The sequence below is a fragment of the Nipponia nippon genome, unplaced genomic scaffold (assembly GCF_047370975.1).
Source record: "Nipponia nippon isolate SJK-2023a ecotype South Korea unplaced genomic scaffold, ASM4737097v1 scaffold_16, whole genome shotgun sequence".
NCBI classification, from domain to species: Eukaryota; Metazoa; Chordata; class Aves; order Pelecaniformes; family Threskiornithidae; genus Nipponia; species Nipponia nippon.
Window position 1 is genome coordinate 1,247,149 of NW_028262332.1, and position 21,639 is coordinate 1,268,787.

General features: G+C 46.2%; 1 protein-coding gene across 10 annotated transcripts in view; it reads right to left on the reverse strand.

The window, feature by feature from the left end:
• The window catches only part of ZNF618 (zinc finger protein 618), a 166,887-nt gene that overhangs the window by 24,940 nt on the left and 120,308 nt on the right, over window positions 1-21,639 (reverse strand). For 3 of the 10 annotated variants that reach the window (XM_087752809.1, XM_087752807.1, XM_087752804.1), the window contains 5 exons: window positions 21,202-21,291; window positions 19,761-19,796; window positions 18,935-19,012; window positions 17,800-17,889; window positions 6,576-6,656 (listed from right to left, as the gene is read on the reverse strand). In XM_087752809.1, the coding sequence (XP_087608935.1) occupies window positions 6,576-6,656; window positions 17,800-17,889; window positions 18,935-19,012; window positions 19,761-19,796; window positions 21,202-21,291 (375 nt within the window). Of the gene's footprint in view, window positions 1-5,400; window positions 5,458-6,575; window positions 6,660-10,195; window positions 10,385-17,799; window positions 17,890-18,934; window positions 19,013-19,760; window positions 19,797-21,201; window positions 21,292-21,639 lie in introns of all 10 variants that reach the window. The other 7 variants (XM_087752801.1, XM_087752799.1, XM_087752800.1 and 4 more) reach the window with 6 other exon arrangements.

Genomic DNA, 21,639 nt, shown 5'->3' on the forward strand with positions numbered 1-21,639 from the left:
GTCTCTCAGACCCTTTTTGCCAAGTCCTGTCCAGCCCCAGCCCAGCACAGTATCTGTGCTTGAAGACTGCAATCCACAGCTCGGATCACTGGCTGTTCGTTCCCAGTTTTGCTGACTGCTCACACTCTTGCCTCAATGTCTTTCATACGTATTGTCTCAACGTCCCTCCTGGTGTCCCAGAGCTCCTGAGCAATTGACAGCATTTCGCCCACAGAGACTTGCTGCTGAGTGGCTATTTTAACCCAGATATCTTTCTGCCTGTCTACAAGTTGCCTGTTCAACATGACAAGTCCGCAACAACTTGAATAAACGTGGCACCAGAAACAAACAGTTCATTCCTGGAAACCTCAATTCCACGCAAATGCCTAGTGGACACAGCGACTCATATTTATCCGACGGAGCAAAGTGACACTTTATTAACTGAAGCCTCTCCCCATGTTACTCTTCTTCTACTGGTGAGAACTGCACTCAGATGGCAATCCTTCATCGGGGCGCAGCATTTTTAGGCTGCTTTGAAAAACGCAGCTCTATGAACACGCAGTTGTGTTGCCCCTTGGTCAGCATTACCGGTGCTCTGCCCAGCTTAGTTATGACAACGTGGGAGCTCACATGATGACAACTTCCCCCCTTTCCTCACTCCTCAAACTTGGCCATTAGCAGGCTTGGACCTCCCAGCTCAATGGAAAGGCAGCAGTAGCAGGCTTGTACTGTCTGCAAACCGACCAACAGATGAGAAAGGGATTTACCAAAAGATGAATCACTTGAACGAGATTTGTATTTTGTGCCGGTCCAGCTGACATAACCTGCAAGACAGTTAGGTGCATCTCAGGAGGCAGAGGTGTAGGGGGCTGGCTGTGCTAATATCAGACTGTAATCAACAATCGAGCATTATTATGCCCCAAGCACTAAAGCTGTATTCACCCACCAAAAATCCTAGCATAAAAGTCATGTCTTCCCAGAAGAAATCCAACCAGATTTGGATGTGCTATATGATCGCTGGACTACAGAGAAAGAGCAGAAGAGGATGTATGGCCAACAACTGCGAAGGAGGAAGGCCCCAGGGTTTGCAGCACACCGAGCTGACTCCTCCCATACGTGCACCATGACCACCTGCGCTTTCACTGCAAACCAGCTTTTTTGGACTAGCTGGCAGTTTGAGGACTGGACATCCTTACTCTGTAGCGAGATCATCCATCCACTCAAGTCTCATGAACACACAGTAATGCTGACAACAGTCTCAACATAACGATGCAATTTGCTTCATCCCAGAAGTCTGGCAGCAGCCCCCGCTGGGTGTCTTAGTCCGGCCTTCCATTCGGGTGCACTGCGGGACCGGGCATCCTGAACTCCCGTTACTGCAACAGGAGTTGCACAGGGGTCTCGAGCAGACATCATGTCTGCTCCCATCACCACCAAACAAAGCTTCAGAAGAGATTTATATCAAGAGTTTAACACTGATTTGCACTCTGCCTTTTTGCTGCTTTCCATAAAACTAAAGGCTAGTTCTGCTCAGTTGCTAAGCAAGAAAGACAGACTACCTATTTCTGCTTAAGAGACTACCCTGCTTAACACACGCTAAAAATACTGTTTCTTTGTGGCAAGTGGCGAATGAGACATTTCTAATTATCCTTCAGCTTGAAATAGTTCCACGCTACAACTGGATGCGAATTAGGATCCCTAATACATTGTAGGATGCTGCTTATGTACATTTTCACTAGCTAAATATAACTATCTTAAGCGTGCTGCATACGTCGGAAAATAAAGTGCACTACTGAAAAACGTTTTGCACTTAGACCTGATTCACTAAAAAGAAATAGCGCATATGAGATCAGACTTGTTAGTATGTAATTTCTGAAAATCCCACTAAGCGTGTGTTTAAAATTTGGTCCTATGTCCTTGAAATTTTGAGAACTGGCACTTCTCAGTCTTTCCCAACAATTTTTACTTCTAAATCGAAAGGAGGAAATTAATTTTTTTTGGTCTCACTCTCACCTCAGCTTGGCACGAACTGATTCAAAAAAGAAGATATTTCTCTTGCCCCTCTACCCAGTCTGAAATAAACACTGCTGGAAAGAAAAGCTTCCCTGGGTAAATATGAATGAAAAGCACTGACATTTTAAAAACTGTAAATGCTAAAATTTGTTCCACTGGAACTTATGACAGTAAGTTACCTAATGCAGCAGATGAAATTGAGACGTATTTATACAGCTTAAATCAACCTTGAAAGTTAAAAACATTTCCCAATTCCCTACATAATTTTAAATGTTGTCTCTTTCACATTCATAACATCTAGCAAGTTTAGACATCAATAAATACTGTCAATTTCAATTAGTTTTTTTCTTTCGATGGCTGTATTTTAAGGTATTAAACTGAAGATTTTTTTTTCCTGTTTGCTTTGGTTTTTTTTCTTCTTAAAGTCTCACAATTTCCTTCCCCCCTCTTGGCCTACAGGCGGTGTAACCGCAGATTCTTCCTCTTACTAAGGAGTCATCCACTGCATCCAAACCAGACGAAGGCTGGACAGCTGTGGCTCTACGCACCACATCACCGCGGGCCAAGTCGGCAGAGCCCCAGGCAAGCGCCGCTCTACCCGCTCCAGCTGCGCACGGTGGAAGAGGGAGGCAGCCACCTTCGCTATTGAACATGATACACGTATCTGCCCCTTTCCAGGGCTTTTTCTTTACCGTGCTCAGGCTGACAAACACTAACTTTTGCAAGAAGAGTATTTCACAAGCTGGCCTTCAAGTATTTTTTGGAATTTAGTACAGAAAAACCCTGCACATGTCAAGCCTCAGCAAAATGACCACCACACCGAGGAGTGTTTTCTTCAAAGCAGCTTTACAGCATCTGAGATGATTAACAGCTCATGCATCGCATTGAGCCAATTCCTTCGGGATCAGGTCACGTCACTGTCTTCTGGACCTTGCTTAGTTCAGCAGTGAATAATCACAAGCTTCACGAGACTTGGGACCTCTGCGTTGGCTGCCTGCACTCCAGAAGCGGCACAAGGAAGCGATCTGCACATTTCAGCAGATACTATTTTTTAAGCACTGTGAAACTTCCAGGTTTCATCAAAAAGCAAGTTAAAGGGGCTGTGGAGACTCTTTCCCATTAATACAAAGGTCATTCTCCCAGTCATGAGATGGACGGCAGCTAAACAGCCCTTCTCCATCTATTCTGTGGCTCCATCATGCCCTGCTGGGAAAAGGACCTTCTGCTAGTAGACGGACTCAAACACAGACACACAGTATTGTTTGCCATGCAGAACAGGAACTGTCATGGGCAGTACGATGCCAGGTTACTCAGATAAGCATATCAGGTACCTGCATTCACTATGACAAGGACTGGGGCTGTGCACAGGGAGGAGACAGCTGAAATCCAACATTTTCCCTTCTGGTTGTCTTATTCCCACTTAGGGCTCCCTACAGCATCGCATCCAAGTCTACTTTAGGTGGCTTTAGTTGCTGACCTTTCTGCTCTGCTTGTCCTCCCCCTCACTCCAGACACGAAGCGGTCTGTGGCACTGCAGGTCAGGATGGTGACACAGGGAAAGAGCATAATGTGCCTGGCTGAGTAGCCTAAAAAAATACTGCTGCTCTGTTTGATATCGCTGTAACTGAGCCTGTGACACAAAACTCACATCCACAAAGAGCAAGTGGTACAGGGAATCAAGCATTTAACAAGGCCAAGCCACGCAGCTCCCAGGCTGCTCAACTGGGACCTACATTTACCTCCCAAACCTGGGGACTATTCTTTACAGCAGCAGGAGTTTGGTGATAAGCAGCAGATGGGACTGGGGAGGACAGAAGTGTCCGTCCTTCTGTCATTCTCAACCACATTATCACCAGCTGCTTCCTTGCCTGTGTGAAATCTGCTGGCTGGAGCACAAGAGACGCCAAGCCAACAATGCCAGAATTACTCCCAAGAGTTCACATCACACATGGGAACGCTGAGCCACACAGAGTTTGTCCCACCTACTGAAACACAGCCATGGAAAGAAGGAAAATGGGGAGGTAAGGACATGCCAGCTCTTCAAAGAGGAAGTTACTGAGAGCTCTGCTTGGACACCCAAGCACACAGATGCCCGCAGAGCTTTCCGTGGCCTCTCTAATCACCAGTGCCTTTTGTAGTGGACATGGCGATGTTCACTCAGGCTGCTATCAATGAGAACATTCAGACTGACTCCTGAGAACAAGAAGAAACAAAAGAGAAGAAATGGCTTGGTGCAAGAGCTGGAAAAGAGCACTGAATGGGACACACAGGAAGCAGCACAAAGATGGAGTCAGGGAGGAAAGCAGGCTGAGGAAGAAAAGAGGATGCGGCACGGATAAGGGGGAAAAGGGAAGAGGTTTATACATCCCCATGCACCAGTCTGGCTTTGAGGAATGTGTCAGCTGCCTAATGCAGAAAAGAACTGCTTCCAACCAGAGCCCAACTCCCTTCAAGCCAGTCCTAAGCAGCTCACTCAAGTTCCTCAGGTTTCCTGGCTCAAACAAAAGTTGAGGTGAGCACCTTGCAACTCCCCTGCCACCTGCCAGGCCCTAGACTAAGCCACTAAAATCAACTGACCATACATGTGGTGCAGACAGAAACACTACTTACAATGAAATAAAACGAGCAAATCATATGAAACTCACTACTCAATTTGTAAGAATTTCTGGCTTTGTTTTGATTTTTACAGTGAGCTTTTACTCATGTGCTTTAAATGTTGCAGTTCAGATAGAAACAGATTCAGGAGGATGAGTGTGATGTGAGCTGGTACAAGGAGATGGCAGGGAGAATCTGTGAGATGTGTCACAGCAACAATGGGTCAGTATTCAATAGCAGTTCAGACAGAACAAAAGTCTTGGACTATTCAATACAGCCACTCTTTTGTTGTGTGTGCTTCTTATCAGTGGTTCCTGGACCCCTCCCACGCTAGAGGTTCACTTCCCCTCCTGCAGCTTTCTTGGCTTTACGGACAAGCTGTTTGATACGAAGGAAGATAATTCTGTCATTCCTCTGTAGGCTAGACAGGGCTTGACAGGAGTAAAAAAGGAACAATCTAAGGCTGCTGCTTTCAAAGGGCCCCAGAGGAGTCAGGAACCCAAATGGTATATTGGCATTTAAAGACATGCACTTAAAGGCTTTGAAACCCTTCAGACAAACCGCTCGTACTACCCACACCAGACAAGACATGAGGAGCAGACCTGCTGAGAGGCAAGTGGCCGCTTTCAGAGGAGCCAGTCAGGCTAGTAACTCTTGGCAGTCAGTGAACTACCCTGTTTTGTGTCACGTCTAACAGCCTGGTTGGGCTGACTGAAGATAGACTTGGCCAGCCCCTAAGGACTCCTGACTGCTGCTACCCAAGTGGAACAGGACTAAAGAGTACAAGTGCCTGAAACACAGAGACAAGCTCACCTGATGGGTTCTGCTTACACCTCTTTTCTTTAGGTTTTTCTGTCCCCGAATGAACAGCTGTAATTGTGGTGAATGCTTGGATTAGTACAGGATTGTTCTCCAAAACAAAATACGCAGTATTTTAATAACAAACAACTTTTTTCCCATTCACTATCACCCACTCTGCTACTGCTCGTGGGTTTTCCAACACCACTTCGTTCCTTTTCAACATGGTTCCAGAAAGCCCCTTCTTATTTGCTTCAGAGGCAGACATAAACCCCCACAACATATGCTGTGTAATCTGCTCCAGGGAGAAATCCCGTCCCTTACCTGTCCATTCCAGGTTGCGGCATTGCAAACACCACGTTTTGGTACTCTTGAATGGGGAATGGAGGGAAGCCAGCCTGTTCTGTTGGCATGTTATTTATCTCTGCATCAAGATGCCGAAATTACATTTCATCTGGTCTGTCTGTTATGCTCCAATTAGGCAGCATAAGAGAATGGCAGTGTCCCACTTGGAGGCAGGGGGATACACTGGCAGGATAAAAATCTTGCAAAGAAAACTCTATAAATGGTGTACCTACACAAAATTGTCTAGGCCAGTGGTTATGTTTAGTTACTACCACTTGGACTTAAAACTCAAAGGAAACTCCAGAAGTGGGGTAAATTTGAATTCCTCCTGGCACACGTAATCTGGTCCCACACCTGCACATCCGATATGCTGTGACCTCCATGTAGCAAACAGCTGGACTCCGGTTACAGCGATGTGTAAATAAACTGCCACATTTAGCATCACTGTAATATGCAAACTGCTGTTCTACTCATAGCGCTCAAACTTCTCTTGCTTGCTGCGAATGGCTTTGCTTCACAAGGACTTCACTGATGCACAGACAAAGAATGAGTACTGCTTTATCTCCATCCATATTCCCCTTTCTCTACATCTTTGCTCCCCATTGAAAAATCTGTGCTGAAGTACGTGGATTTTGGGAGCAGGATCCCCACATCATCTTTTTTTACAGGCTCTGGAGTGCCAGGAACCTGGGGAGGATTGAGAAGAGGGCACTACCCCAGGAAGGCTAGCTGCCTGCAAGCTTAAAGAAGGTATCCCAAATATATAAACAATCACCGATCACAGCTGAATCCTGCTCTGGAGAGGGATGTGGTAAGCAACAGCAGGAGGGAGTGAACACACTTACCGCTGGAGTTCTGAGAATTGCTGTTTGTTTCTTCAAAGTTGTTTTGCACTTTGCCTTCCACTCTCCTGCTGAAAGCGCTTTCTGCTGGGTGGAGAACAAAGCAGGGATGGTGACTGGTCAACACTGGACGCAGAACCACACAGACAGGAGGCAAGACAACATCCTCCTGCGCCACATAATAGCATACCCTGAATACAGCAGAAAGGTCAAATACCTCATTTTGGAGGTAAATGGGCCAGATTCATTGAAGGGATAACAGGTGGATATTTTTCTTGAACGCCTTCTGGCTGAGGCGGCCTGGATGGGCTCTTAGGGAGCCCATAAACACCAGTCCTGACTGAACCAGAAGGATTATGGCTTCCTCCTCTGCAAAAACACCCCAACCCTTATCTTCCTTAAGACAATAAGCAGCCCTTGAAGCCTCTGGCACAGGTGACCAGGCCTGTGGGTTGAACTCGGGTCCTCACCAGAACATGTGGCATCTCACCCACAGAGGCACTATGCCAGCTCTCCCTGCGCTTCCCAGTACTCTGCATTCCCTTCCTAAACACCCTCCCGGAAAGGTTCAAGGGACTGAAGGGCTGTCTCAGAGCCTCTCCATGATGTCTGGAAAAGCTACGGTAGATCCTCTGGTCCTCTGTGCCTTCCAACAGTGAACTCGCTACCCTACCCCTACCCCTCCCCAAGGGCAAGCAGGCAGGCCCTGCTCCTCTGCACCCTGCTGCCAGCCGGTGCTCTTGGCAGCTCGCTTCCTTCCCACGCCCCAGCAACAGCGCAGGACAATTTCCCAGTAACCGTAATGGGAGGACTCCTCCAGCGTGCAGAGGTGGTTCCTGACCCTGGCAGTAGCTGCAGTGTCCTGAAATGTCACTGTACAGCACAGCTGAGGTGCCTCCCTCCTTCTCAAGCTGGTGTCCCTTAGCACAAGTTCAACAGCACAAAGTGTGAGGTCTTGTCTCACTTCAACTAGGTTTGCAGTATCTGGGCAAATGTAGCGACTCAAAGGATAAATTAAAGGAACTGAAAGGTCAACTGACCAAACTAATGTGTATGGTCTATGCTGTATAGACTCTTATCGTATGTGGACTCATTCATGGAGTCCACTGTCACCCAATGGGTTCATTTGAACATGGCTCAGCAAGGCTCTGCTGGGCTCAGCAGCAACGCAAATTGTATAGGGAGGGAGTTGGGGGAAAGAAGTCTCTCATTCAGGAGTGACAGGGACTGCTGAAAATTGGTATCAGATCATTATTTCATTACGTATTTCTGCAGACCACTGGAGTGGTCAGAACTGCTGCTACGACTTTCATAAAGAGGCCCAGGTCCCTGCAGCCTCCCAGCCTCCCTGTGCTGAAGCGTGGCTCAGACACATGGGCTTCGTGTCTGATGTGTCTAGAAAAGACCTGAACTGCACGAAGCTCCCAGGCCATGAATTTTGGTCCAGCCAATCCTTAGTGGACCCTTCCAAGTCCTGAGCAGGCTTCTCAAATTCTCTATCTACTACATTCCTGACTCTTTCTAAAATGCAGGAGAACAGGAAAACTTGGTAATCAAATCAGTTAAAACTGAATCACATAAAACAGGGCTGAAAAGGAACTGGAGACATTATCTAGTCCATCCCCCTTGACAGATAAATAATAGGAACGAGAGGCCTTAAGCAACTAGAACATCAGATGGCACAGTGGGAAAAAGAGACCACGACAAAATGGATTAGGCCAACCTACCCCCCAAGAGACCCAGGTTCAAATCCTGGCTTACGTCACAAGTGGAAGTGAGTTGGAGGTCTCCAAAAATGGTTGGAAAAAATTTGCATGGTAGTTTTGTCCTCAGCCCCTATCCTTTTTTTAAATTTTTTTTTCCCCCAAGTCTGGCAATAAGAAAAAACTGGTTTAATGCACCTCCTTGGACTTACTGTGTCCTTCCCACACAGGGGAGGGCAGCTGACACAAGTTGTCTCTCTCTCTCTCTCTCTTCCCCTTGTACCTGAAACTTCTGCATGCAAAGCAAAATTATCTGTATAGAGAAAGTAAGTGCCACTCTACTAAGCACCTGCGCAAACACCGTCTCTGGAGTGGTACTCCACCGTCTCTGGTATTATCCAGGCCCACATGGAACGTCTTTAACCGCAATACTCGGAAGGCATCCCTTCTGGAGACTGTCTTCCTGTTATGGTCAATGCATTTGTACCAGAAATTCAAGAAGCCGCTCAGATTGCATTTGTACAAGACACTGCCTTGAAAGACACCAGGGAAATGACGCCACCAGATAGACCGGGTAGGACTCCCAGACTAATATTAGTTTCTTGAAGATCAATCTACCAGGCTCAAGCATCATGCGATTCCTTCCTCCATACAGGAAGAGAACAGTTCAGTTTTTACCCAATGTACTGAAATACCTTTTGATTAGAGAAGTGTGTGGGGCAGGGGAAGTGCCTTTACAAAAAACATCTCCCAGTTACTGCTCAGATGAATCTGGCCTCTGGCCCAGGAAGGCTCCCAGTTTTCCACTTTTGTAAGAGACATGAAACTGGAAGAAGTTGTTTCAAGTTTAAGTAAATCATGAAAAAGGTTTCTCAGCTTTAACTCCTAATTTGGTTGAACTGGATGGACCTCAAATTAGTAATAAAATCATATAAATGTTTAAGAGGTGCAATAACAACATGGAATCTCAGGACTCACAGGCTGTAAAAAGACAGGTGACTCACTGCAACATCTGGTAGCTGCGGATACGTGTGTCATCTAACAAAAAGCATCCTTCTTCAGCATGCTGTGGCCTCTCCCGCCACAGCCACCTCTGCTACTCGGCATCTGTCCATGCCAGACATTTCAGGGGTGTTTAAACACCAGCTGATTAACCAGCCCTTCCGTACTGAGATGGAATATGTATCTATCGATCCCACAGATTTAAGAGACTGCTTCCCTGCTGCCTGGACATGTGAATGCTATGTCTCACATCCTATTTATTCATAGTTATTTTTCAGTGCTCTTTACCTTCTTTTTTTTTATCCTTTCTTTTTTTTTTAAGGTTTGATCTTGTTTGGAAGGAGGAAACGGAACTATGGGAGGATCAACCTTAACTTGAGTCTTCTAACACCTCTGTAATGGTTCTGCACCACTGATTTTGCTGCTGGAGCCCAGCTTATCTCTCGGTGGTTCCTGTGAGGAGCGGAGCCCTGTGAAAACACCTGTACTCCATTTCGCTTCCTCAGGCACAGGCCTAGCCCTGAAAATGTCGCCTTGAGGAAAACAAACACTAAATGCCAAACAAAGCTGAAAACCAAACAAAAATCCCCCTACCTGACAAGCCACTACGCCAATCCTTGTCAGGAAGCTCTCCTCAGTTTGTGACACCAGGATTTGAAACAGGGTCTTTTGTACCTCGTGGTTAACATGATGCTTAAAAAAAAACAACTGGGAAGAGGTAATAAAGACCTACTGCTGATCTAAATTTTCATTTACAACGTGCCAAAGGATCTCATCCCCTCAACTGCTTCTGGGAGTAGCTTTTCTGGGACAGTCATGGATGGAGCAGACTGAGTCCAGGAAGGGTCAAAAGCCAACCCAGGGCAGGATTGGACACTAAGCAGTTAAGAAAGTTGATGGTAGAAAGGCAATTGGTACCTGTGATGGCCTTGCTTCCTGGGGATCCAGAATTTGGAGCGCGGAACATCTGGGATTGGGATGCCGGTGGGACACCGGAGGGGGTGCGGTGCAGGAGGGTAGAACATCGGTTTATTGAAGCCGGTGTTTTTTTGCTGGATTGGCTCGCCTGTGTCTTCACTGCCACGAAGAGTGGAGATCGAGAGAACTCTGGATATGAACACTCAGAACTAGTGCCTGGACAGTCAGTCAGCTCCCAGATCGTGTGCCTTCTGGGAGGGTTGCTTTCTAACAACCATGCTCACGAATCCCTTGCATGGGGACCTGCAGTGACTGTGGATCCACTGATCCCATGTAACAAAATTGTTTTCCCCACTCACCCGAGGGGACAGATTCTTGAAGCTTATTAGTTCCCTTCCACACCTTTGACTGCCACGTGACCAACCCATTCCTCCTCCAGCAGGAATCACCCCATCCATCCAGGAGTACTATTTGATTGCCATGGCCTGGCTGGGTGCACCTGCATCTCTGTCCTCCATTTCTATATATGTAAGAGTTTGAATTTTGAGAGCAGGTTTCTAATGTGATACTCAGAGCTCTGAATAGGGAGAAGTTTACACCTTTGTTACTTGAGCCTTGCATAAATCCTAGAGATCTCCAGCTACATTCCTTGTCTCGCTAACCAAACACAAAGAAAAGGGGGCTGTTGGTAACGGAAGGGAATTAGGAGGCAGAGTTCTCATCCTGCAAGTCAGGAAAGGCCTTTTGGTCCCCATCTCCAGACAAGCACTGGTGACACGTGGAGAAATTCTGAATATTACTAGGATATGCTCTTTGCATAAATCTACATTTTGGTCTCTGCAATGCACAGTGAGAATCACCAGGAATGTTCAATGCCAAAAGTCATATGAAAAACCTTCGGGAGGACAACCCTTTGTCTAGGCCGCAGGAGTTACAAAAACAATTACAAACATGGAGAAACAACCTAACGACCCCCCTCATTCCCCAATGGAAATCTGGATACAGCTCCTGAAGCCAAGTCCCACTCCAATCATCTGCCATGAAGAATCACTAAGAAACAAGGTTCGCATAACCCACAGCCCAAGATCACCACCAGTAATTTCTATGGAGTGATATTTTAGGATGCCTAAAGTTGGATGGACAACACTAGCACCTGTTCATCCTAGATAGTATAATTCAGAAATACTTATCCACGTTCAGCAGTTCTCCATCATGGACTGCCATGGCAGCGCAACAGTCTGCCTCTGAAACAGGTGAGGAGAAAAGTCACCCAGACTGGGACTGGATGCTCATTTCCAAAATCCCATGAGACATTATAGACCTCGAATGTGAACTGCTTTCATCTCCCCTGTCCGCAGCCAGCAGCACTGGAGAGCGAGGATGTGTACATTCAAAGCAGCTTGCAAAAAGATCCTTGAAGGAAACAGTGTTTTGTTTCACTTGATCTGTTACACAGATCCAAGATGACATTTCCTGTAAATGTTAGTGTACTTCTGCAGGAGATTCTGCACTCGGTTTTCTCATAGTTCAGGTCAAGATACTTCTCCTCTGCTTGGTCTCTGGCCAGCTGAATAGGCAAGAGGCTTGCTTTTGCTTCCTAGACTTCATTTAAATCTCCATGGATAATCCTCCTCTAATTGCTGCCAAACTCCCAGTAAAAATGTAGTCAGATAGGACAATTTCCTGCTTAAGCATCATCTAGTTTCCCACGAGGACCATTCCCACCAAGTGCTGCTTTGTTCCCCATCTATACCAAGAGAAGCAGCAATCAGCCAGCTATTCAGTGTCAGAAACAAAAAGCATCCTCTGCAGTCCAGATACTGCTGAGATCTGAAGAAAAAAGTCTCAATGCTATGAAGACCTCCAAAATTACTTCTTTGTCCTCCCAACTTAAACAAATAGTATGTCTTCAAATTCAGATCCCAGAGAGAAGGCTGCTCCATCTGACACTAGGCAGAGACAGAGTTTGAGCCAGCGAGGCAAGACAGACAAAAGAATATTAGTTCTAGCAGTCTGGAAGATGCTAATAATTCATTGAAAAATGTTTTAGTTTTTAGTTCATCAGATGACAAATTCCCTCTAAGACTAAGCAACACAGGTAGAGACGATCATGTAGCTCCCCTGTTCTGCTCTTGAAAACTCATCTTCACTGTGGAACTCACTGCCTCAGGCTGATGAAAAGGCCAAGTTCAAGATATTTCCAAAAATGAAAATACTGAGTTGCTGAGTTACAAAAAACTCCTGCCTCAAAATCTGCAGCTAGACAGCAAGGCTGGAGACAGCATGGTGAACAGGCGATCCCCTAACTGCTGCAATGAAGTTTTTTAAACTTCCTCAGAAAGCATCTGAGGTATCCCCCAGTTGAAGCTGACATACTGGAGAGGTGAGGGCAGGAAAGAAGTAATGCAGAGGGTAAGTCTCACCGAATGATCTCCAATCAGTTGGTAAACTGAGGGCACTGTGCTACAGCCGCACAGAACGGCACACGGTGTGCTACAGAGTACCGATGATACAGGTGACCCTTAAAAGATGGGGACTCTGCCTTGGCAGCAGGAAAAACACCTTGTTCATTGCTGTGCTCGGTCATGACGGCTGTAGAGGAGCAATGATGCAGCTAAAGAGACTGAGGTTCTCTTTGGGTATGCAATCAGGGCACTTTCAAAGGGGATGAGGAAGACAAGGTTAGCTCTCAGTTCCTTCACTAGACCCAGCGCTGCTGCATGCCCTTCACGAAGGTGGTTAACAGACTTGAGAATATTCAGATGAGAAGGCAAGAGGATAAATAAAGGACAAGAGCAGCATAGCTTACAATGGAAACATCAAGTCACTCCTTTGGCTTAACTGGGAGGTTGGTCACTATGAAGTGACTTGACAACAGGCTATGCAAAGCTCTAGAAAGGACAGAAATTTGGTAACTTAGTCCTCCTTCACCTAGCAGACAAAGTTATAAATAGGATCCAGTCTCTGAAAGCTACAGCTGGATATTTTTAGTCTTAATTTAGTGAGGGTAATAATTCATCAAAATAATTACCTTAAGAGGTTGCTGTATTTTCTGTCACTCTTAACAGCAAGATTAGATGTCTCTCTAAAACATGCATGTGAGCAATTAAATCAAGGCAATCCTATAGCATGCGTTACTCCGGTCGGTCCAGAGATCACAGTGGTCCCTCCTGGCTTTCCTGTCTTTGGTAAGACCTTCAAGCCCTGTGAATGGCAAGCTGTGGCAGTAAGCAGAAAATCTGGCAGACATCTCAACCTGTCTCCTCGAAGGATACATAAAGCCACACACTACCACAATGCACCACCACAATAGAACAGAGATCAGATTATCTCAGTGACCTTGCTTCTTCCAGGTAAAAATTCTGGCTAATAATGTGTATCACATTTTTTCAGAAAGATCTTGTCAGGATGGATAAGGAACAATCCATGGTTCAGATGGAATTATACCATCACCTCTGGAGAAAAACCTTCTTTAATTAATATGATGGAAAGTGATTCCTTAACAATGGCCTGAAATTCAGTATGCTGAACGGAAACCTCTGCTACTGGAAACAGGTCTTTCCACAGGAAAAAGCCTGTGCTCAAACCTATTGAATTCTTGATGCTGCTTTATACGTACAAACAAATATTGCCAATGGAGCCTGTTGCTAAGGCACTGTGGGATCAGAGAGTGGGAAAAACAGCTAAACTCACACATTTCACTCATGGAGATGAAGGAAGCAAAGACACACCATCCAACTGGAATCTGGATCTGTTTTTCTGTTGGTTAGGCAGGATCTGTGTGGAAACTAGACATGCTTCCAAAAAGGATCCCTTTCCCTAAGAGAAAAAGCCACGATGGCAGCTGCCTTTAAGAAACACTGTGCTTAAGCACTTTTGATGAACAAATTGTATCCAGTGTCCTTCACGTCAAGAAAAGTAACTGAGCAGGGAGGCTTGATGAACTTCTTGAGCATCTCAGGTGCCAGGGTGGATGTAGGTCTGTCTGTCCCCTACAGAGCCAAGTATGATCACAGGGCTGGCAGGGCAGGGTCTTCGACAGCCAGGACCCATCCCACAGACCCTGAAAAAGGTGAGCAAGGCAGGACCAGAGATGACACCCAGGTTCAACCAAGAGTCCAGATCATCAGGAAGGATATGGCGATGAGACAGGTCCGTGGTCAAGCTGTGAAGTCAATCCACAGGTCAGGGGCAGGATCAGCTCTGGTGAGGATAACCAGGGCCAGACACATACCAGCGATCCTCAGGGAGGTCCAGAGTGAGGAGACAGGTTGACGTCAAGCTGGGAAGTCAGTCTACGGGTTGGGGTACAGCCCAATGTGACCCATGGCCAGGCATGGGCATGTCTACAACTGAGCTGGAGACCAACATCCTACAGTCTAGTTCAGGCAGGGGCTGATGATCCAGAGCTGAGAAATAGGGGGTTTGGATGTGGGGGGAGGCCCCATCTGAGGCTGGTCAGGGCCATTAAGATCTGTTAGTGCACTCAGGGCCCTGACAGCACTTTAGATTTTCATCCTGGAAGCAATGGACATGGATAGTTGTGCAGATTTTAGCACTCTCACAACATAGTTCCGTGACCAGGGAGTCTGTTGCCTTATCTGCAGTTACCAGAAGAGGATGCGATGAGTGCACGCTCCTGAGCCTGCACTTAACAAGCTAAAACCCACTCTCGGTGGCTTTTCTAGCCAGTCCACATCCCAAATGCACTAGGTTTTCTCTGCATTGTAAACGCATCATCTGAGAGCAATCACAATAGCCCAGACACCTGCAAATGTGGTTAAATCAGTTCCATCTTCCAGAGCAGACAGAGCCTGGAGGAGGACAGAAAGAAATCTCTGAACCCTCCCCCTGTGCACCACCGTTCAGAGGCATTTCTAAAACTGGGACAACAAACGTGCCTACAATCTACTTTTTTTGGAAACAGCCTCTGACACTCTTCTTAGAAAGAGTGAATAGGCTGACAGAAACAGCATAAGAATATGTATTTTAAAAGAGTAATAGCCCAGTTCTGAGCATATGAAAAAGCCCCTACTCCTCATTTACAAAAGGGAACTTTTGAAGGAGACATTTGGCATTAACAATTCCAGGGAACCCCACAGCAGAGCTCTTTTCCAAACAGCAGGTATCCAGCAGCACTGACCAAAAATTATCCTGCAAGGTCCTATTGACCCTGCAGGATATAAGTCCTTGTTTTAGCCCATTTTCAATAATTTTTTATCCATTATCACAGAAAACCAGAAAGACAGGCTCCGGAAGGGAAGCTTGCATTCAAGCAGAGAGACCCAGAAAGCTGGATTGGTAATGCTGAAGTGTTTTCCTCACCCACGCCCACTATGGCTGTTTTTTCAGCATTTGCCTTATAACCACAAGAACAAGACCAGGGTAAAGACACAGTCTCAGCTTTACTTCTTCTGACTGCTAGGGCCTGAGAAAAGCCAGTTGTGCTTTTCAGAAGTCATGTGTTTACAGCTGCCCCACAGGACCCTGGTTTATAGGAAGAGCAGAGTCTGAGCAGTAGAAAGGTGGGAGGACGTACTGGCCAGCCTGCCTTGGGAGCTAATCATGCCCTCTCCTGTGTGCTCATCAGGGTTAGTGGTTCGTCACTGTAAATCATAAATCTTACTGGTCATGGGAACTAGGAGAGGAAAAAAAAAAGGGTTAAAGAAAAAAAAAGGGAAAAAGAAAAGTTTATCGGGAGGGGGTTAAACCTTATGAAAATATTATCCTGATCTGACCTTAAGTATCCTCATAGTTAAAGATGTTTGCTGAAAGGACTGGAAACCCATCCGCACATCTCAGTGCTGGTCTAGGCTGCAGCAGGGGCAGCTTCTTTTGCTTTCTCAAAGGTTACAGCAGAAACCATGGTGCAAGAATGGCTTCAACCCCAGCATTCAAAAGAATGTCCCTCCTCCTCCAAAACTGGCTCCCAGGAGTCAGAAAGTGGGCATCAGGACCCTGCAGCTGCACTCTGCACAGGACGAAGGGCAGTATCTGTGTGGACCATTCGTATCTGCAGTCAGACCCGCAGGGCCCACTTCAGGCAAATACCTCTCAGAGAACAACAGTTGTGTTTTTCTTTTATGCCGGATAGCCTGGACCACAACCAGCAGCTGCAGCCTATTACTACAGATGGCTGGGAGGGTGGAGAGATATCCATAGCGATAAATCCCCTTGAAATGGGAAGTGCTGGGAAGGTAAGAATCTGTTCTTGCTGAGCAAGGATTCCATGCACAGTCCTTACAGCATACTGCTCCTTAGCTATCTGACTAGAGACACCAAAGCCTTGGTGTCTTGAGGGCCCATCCTACTAGGAGATTGACCTACTGCTGATCACCACCAACGGCTTTTCGGAGGACCTGAAAACACCTGAATTAAGAGGTGGAGTTTGGGGGTGCAGGCATGTGTAGGAATAACTGTCATGTGTGCAATCATAAGGGTTAGTTCCCTTGGGCAGATGGGAGATAGTAAGACTAACTTTGTGATGATTCTGGTAGAGGTATTTTATGCCCGACACCTTCTACCGTGATCTTGGTCCATCTCCATGCTCCAGAGAACCTGCATGGGAACCACCAAGCCTTGATCCACCTTAAAAGTGAGAGTCTGGTGGACTACATTCCCAATTTATTTCTATATATGTCTAAAACCAAATCTTCCTTATTATAATAACTTAAAAACCTAACTAAAGCTGAATTTGGTGTGGAAGGAGTGTGCGCTCCCTCTGCTGGATGTGGATGAGCAGCTAACGATACCCACTAAGCTAATGAGCTCAGCTCATCCATCCTCATCATCAGCCAAACTGCTGACAGCTGGACAGACATGGGCATAAAGCAACCATGCTGGCTCACGGCATTAACATCACAATAAAGCACAGGGCAATGCTATGAAAGAAGCATGAAGTTCAGGTGTAAAGAACTTCTCTGCATACTTTTAAAGCATCCAAAACCAGAATGTAGCAAGAATTTCTCTCAAATGTTTTACTAAAATTTTGCACTGAATTACACTTAATTGCTCATTAAAACCTCCCCCTTGTCTGGGGAGTGCAGATCGTAGTGTCCCTCCAGAGTGCAGATCGTAGTGTCGTGTAGTATGCTGAGAACTGCCTTTTCCCGAGCTCCCTGAAATAAATATTTTATTGCCTGTGATTTAGTAGCAAGCTGCCAAGGTAATTTACATGATTTTGAAAACCAGTTTTAACTCACTGTCTGAAATAATTTCTCAGAAGCTCGTAAGAAAGACGCTTCTTCCCTAGCATGTACGTTCACTTATTCTTTAGGGGAGTCTAAAAATTTTGTGCATCACTTCAGTTAAACAACAAAATCAAATATCAAACCCCCAAGGAACATACGTAGAATTGCATGGACTTTGGTAAAAGTTCAGTGACATTACAGACCCAACAGTAACAGTGTCCCTCTGAGAAGAGATTCCAGCTCAGCTTTACAGTGCCCTGGTCAGCACACGATCTATGGTTCTGCCAGCTGCAATCCCACAGGTCCAGTGGAAGGATCCACAAGAACGATACTCTCTCCTGCAACCCTCGGGTTTACCACCAACCACCGTAAATCGCAGTCTGTAATGAAATAGATCTCCAGCAGAATACTCACTAATAGGTGCATGCAGCGCCACATGTTCTTGGTAGGGAGTGTAGTATTTGTACTGCTTGCCACAGAATTCACAGGTGTAATTGCCAGTTTCTGTGAAGATGAGACAAATACAAAGATCAGAAAGGAGTGCAGCACCCTCTCACGCAATCACCGTCGTCCTGACTTTTTACATAGAAACTGGCCGGGTGACAAAACCTAGAGCATATTCCTCATGCACCTGGAACTTATCTGCTCTGTAATTCACACATTCTTTGCCCCAACGAAGGAAACAGTTCAAGCCGGTGTCCAGAGTGACGGACCGTGCATAAGAAGTCCAGCAGAACTGAACAAGCTACAGGAGATTATCCCAAAATTACAGCAAGTAAGTGTGCAAAACGAAGGAGAGAATCCAATTCTAAAGTCTATGTTACAGATGGCACAGTTTTGTCTTCTGGTTACAGGCAGCCTGTGATGTGTGGACAACGGGAACAGTCAAACTAGGAAACAAGTTGTCAAGTTTAAGTCTTAATTACAGAACTTCTATATTGGAATTGTAGATTTCTCTTGCAGGAGGAGGGGCTTTTCTGCAATAACTGTGTTAATTCCCGCTTTGGGGGTACTTGAAATAATGAAGTAGTGTAACCATACACTGACACCTCCCGCTCCTGCCAGCGCTGGTAAGTACAGAACTGACAGCAAGCTGCAGGCCAAAGGAAAATCCAGGGTTAATCAATTATTTCCAAACTGGAGAATTCAGAGAAATGCTTCGGCAAAGCCTGGTCCTCTCTTTGGTTCACTCTGATCTGTTTGATGAACCCATCACAAAGGCAGTGTGAATGCAAGCACCTGCCAGCTCTGCCAATACAGCGTAAGACCCCCTCTAATCCCTGCCAGCCTGCTTTTCTCCTGAACCTCTTCCCTCTTCTCTTTGCAGAGCTCTTGAGCAGAAAACATCACAAAGCTGCATTTCTTAGGGCCAGGGATGCTGGTATTTGGTGTTCATTTGAACCTAAACATGTCTTTCAGCACCCCTAAGGTCCGAACACCTCTGCATAACACAGTGTTTTCTGGTTTTCCTAGAGGTACCCCAGCTAATGCCAGGTTTGAAACCCTTGTACTGTCTCTTTCACATTCCAAGCTGTATAATAACTCATACTTGGACCAATCTTCTGGAATGGCTCTGGCTCCTCCTCCTTCACTTCATCTGCTGCTATGACGGCCTGGTCATAGGGGTCTGCAAGAGAACAGAACCAGCAAGAGAGCTGACAACACCTCAGGTTTTCCTTCTACAGCTGCATGGGCACTGAATGCTCCTGCATCTGTAATGACATTTCGATCTGTAACAAGATTTCAAGACAGGAATTATAAACCCAATGACCCCTCTGTCTGACTCGTCCCTCCTCCTCCTCAGGTGCCCCAGGCAGATATTATCCCCCCTCTTCCAGCCCAGTAACATGCCCTGTAGGTATATAATGTTTAAAAAATACAGAGAAAGACTGAACAAACACATTGCAAAGCCTGATTCATATTTTCTTCCAGTGCATCTCCTATCTAATGATGTTATACTGTCTCAACGTGGGCACGGTAATGCAGTCTGCAAGCAAGTTAGCTAAAAAACACTGACCAGTGACTTTCTACCATCTAACAGCACAGCTAGCAACGTACCCAACCCGTTTTATAAAATAATTTAATTTATGCCTTGAACAATTCAACAGATCACCAGAGACATGAAACACCTGCTGCTTTGATTTTCAAAAGCCTGATCAATTTTATGTACAACAAAAGCCTGGTATCTACTAGGGCTGGGCATAAACCTACTGGCTGTACACGTTAGGGGAGGGAGAGAGGATGCTCCTCTCCTGCTGCAATCAGTGACAAAACTCCCTTGACTCTTACAAGTGTAGCATCGGACCCGCTGTGCCCGAATTACTCAATGTTTGAAAAGATTTGTGAAATAAAGCACACAAAGGATCTCGGCTTACCTGCCCGGTTTTCTGGGGCCCCTTCCACACTAAAAACTAACGTAGAATAGAAGAAGGAGGGGAAGAAACAAAACAGAAATTAAATCCTCTTAAATGGCCTTGTTTTCCTCCTGTATTTCATGTACTGCTTCAGCATATTTCAGCCCCACAGAATAAACCAGGCTTTGTGCCCCAGTCCCTCCTCTTCCCAGCAGCATCCACACAGGAACTATTTGAGCATGCCCAGCCCTAATATACACAGATTCTCAAGGCCTTTGTTCTGACACTGACACAGCCCCACGTGAAGTTCAGATGCACAGCTGCCTCACGCTTGTGTTTGCTAAGACACAACCGGCCCCTTGGAGGAACTGAGACAAGCAGTGTCCTTGCAAGACACAAGTGGAAGGCGATGCCAAAGCCCTCTCGTAACCCTAGGCAGAGCTCCCTGAACCATAGCTAGGAAGACACGTTTCTGACAGAAGCAGACACGTTCATCTCACAGTGACTTTCGGTCCCAGTAATTTAATTTTGGCTCCCCAAGGGAGGAAGGGAGCTTGCAGTGGTGCACTGCCAGAGAACGCTGGCTCTTCTTAGAGCACGTTCAGATGTCCCCATGTTCCAGCTAAAAACAGCATTTTTTTTTTTTTGACACCACGCATTGTGAAAAACCGCTTGCTTTTCTGAGACAGTCCAGCCATCAAAACCTTCTGCTTTCCAAGCAGCCTCTTTCTAAAATTCTGCCAGGGCTCCCTCCTTGGCCAAGTGAGAAGCAATACCAACGCAGTGAGGGTTTGGAGCATCTGTGGGCTCTGAGCTGAGGAGCTTTAAATGCCCAGAAAGCAAGGGGCAAGCCAAAGACAGTATGTTGTTCCTTCTATTTCCCCCAATGTAGAAAAAAGAACCACTGTTTCTGGAGGAGGGTGTCCGCTTCTGTCTGAGTGTCACCCGCCTAGGCCACATCTACATTCACGGAGGAAAAATTGGCCTGTAAGGTCCACTGACAACTACATCAGTTCACTACCACAGTGATTAACAGGAACGAAACAACATTTCCCAACTCTGAAATGTGGTTTCTCACAGAGAAGCATGTTGGGAACAATCTTGTGAAGTCAGAAACCAAAAGGCAACCAACTGTTGCCCAGCAAGTAGCCAGACTGACAATTTACCTTGAGGCACGCAGTTCTCGCATATCCATCCTAACCATGAACCTTAATACAGACAGGAGGACTGCAAGGACCACAGGTCCCAGCAGAGGGTGTTATTTTGATGCACGCAAAATGAATCAAGCGCAGCAAACTTCTTGCAGGGCCTGTGGACTGTGCCTCCGCTGACAAAGGCGAGCGAGCCATGCTGTGCAATGTCCCGTACATCACGGGCCGCATGGTCCTGCAGAACCACATTTTGCTTTCCCCAACGACTTCTCATTCTAGTTCGGGTGTCTGAGTGTGAAAACAGTACTCACCATCCACGGCATGTAGGTCTCTGTGCTCTTGGAAGCAGCTATAATATTTATATTTTTTCCCACATATGTCACACGTGTACCTAAAATTGTCTGTAGGAAGAAAACAGGCCACTTTAGAAACTTTGAGGTAAAAGGCAAGCACTCCAGCCAACGCTGCTCAGTCAGACACCCCCATGCAGTTACATTCACCCCACAGGCTCTGTCACACCTCTACGGCACGCAGACAACCACTGCTTCACGATGACCCCCGCCTGCCCCACGCTATACAGCTCGGGGCACATTCTGATCTGGTATTTGCTATTCAGGCAGCTCTGCTCTCCAGTACAGCCTCCAGAAAACCGCACGGCAATGAAGACACAGAGCAGCAGGCCCTGCTGAAATCTCCTTTGGAAGTTCAGGGCTACAGTAGGCAAGTACTGGTCAGGATGGGGACAAACT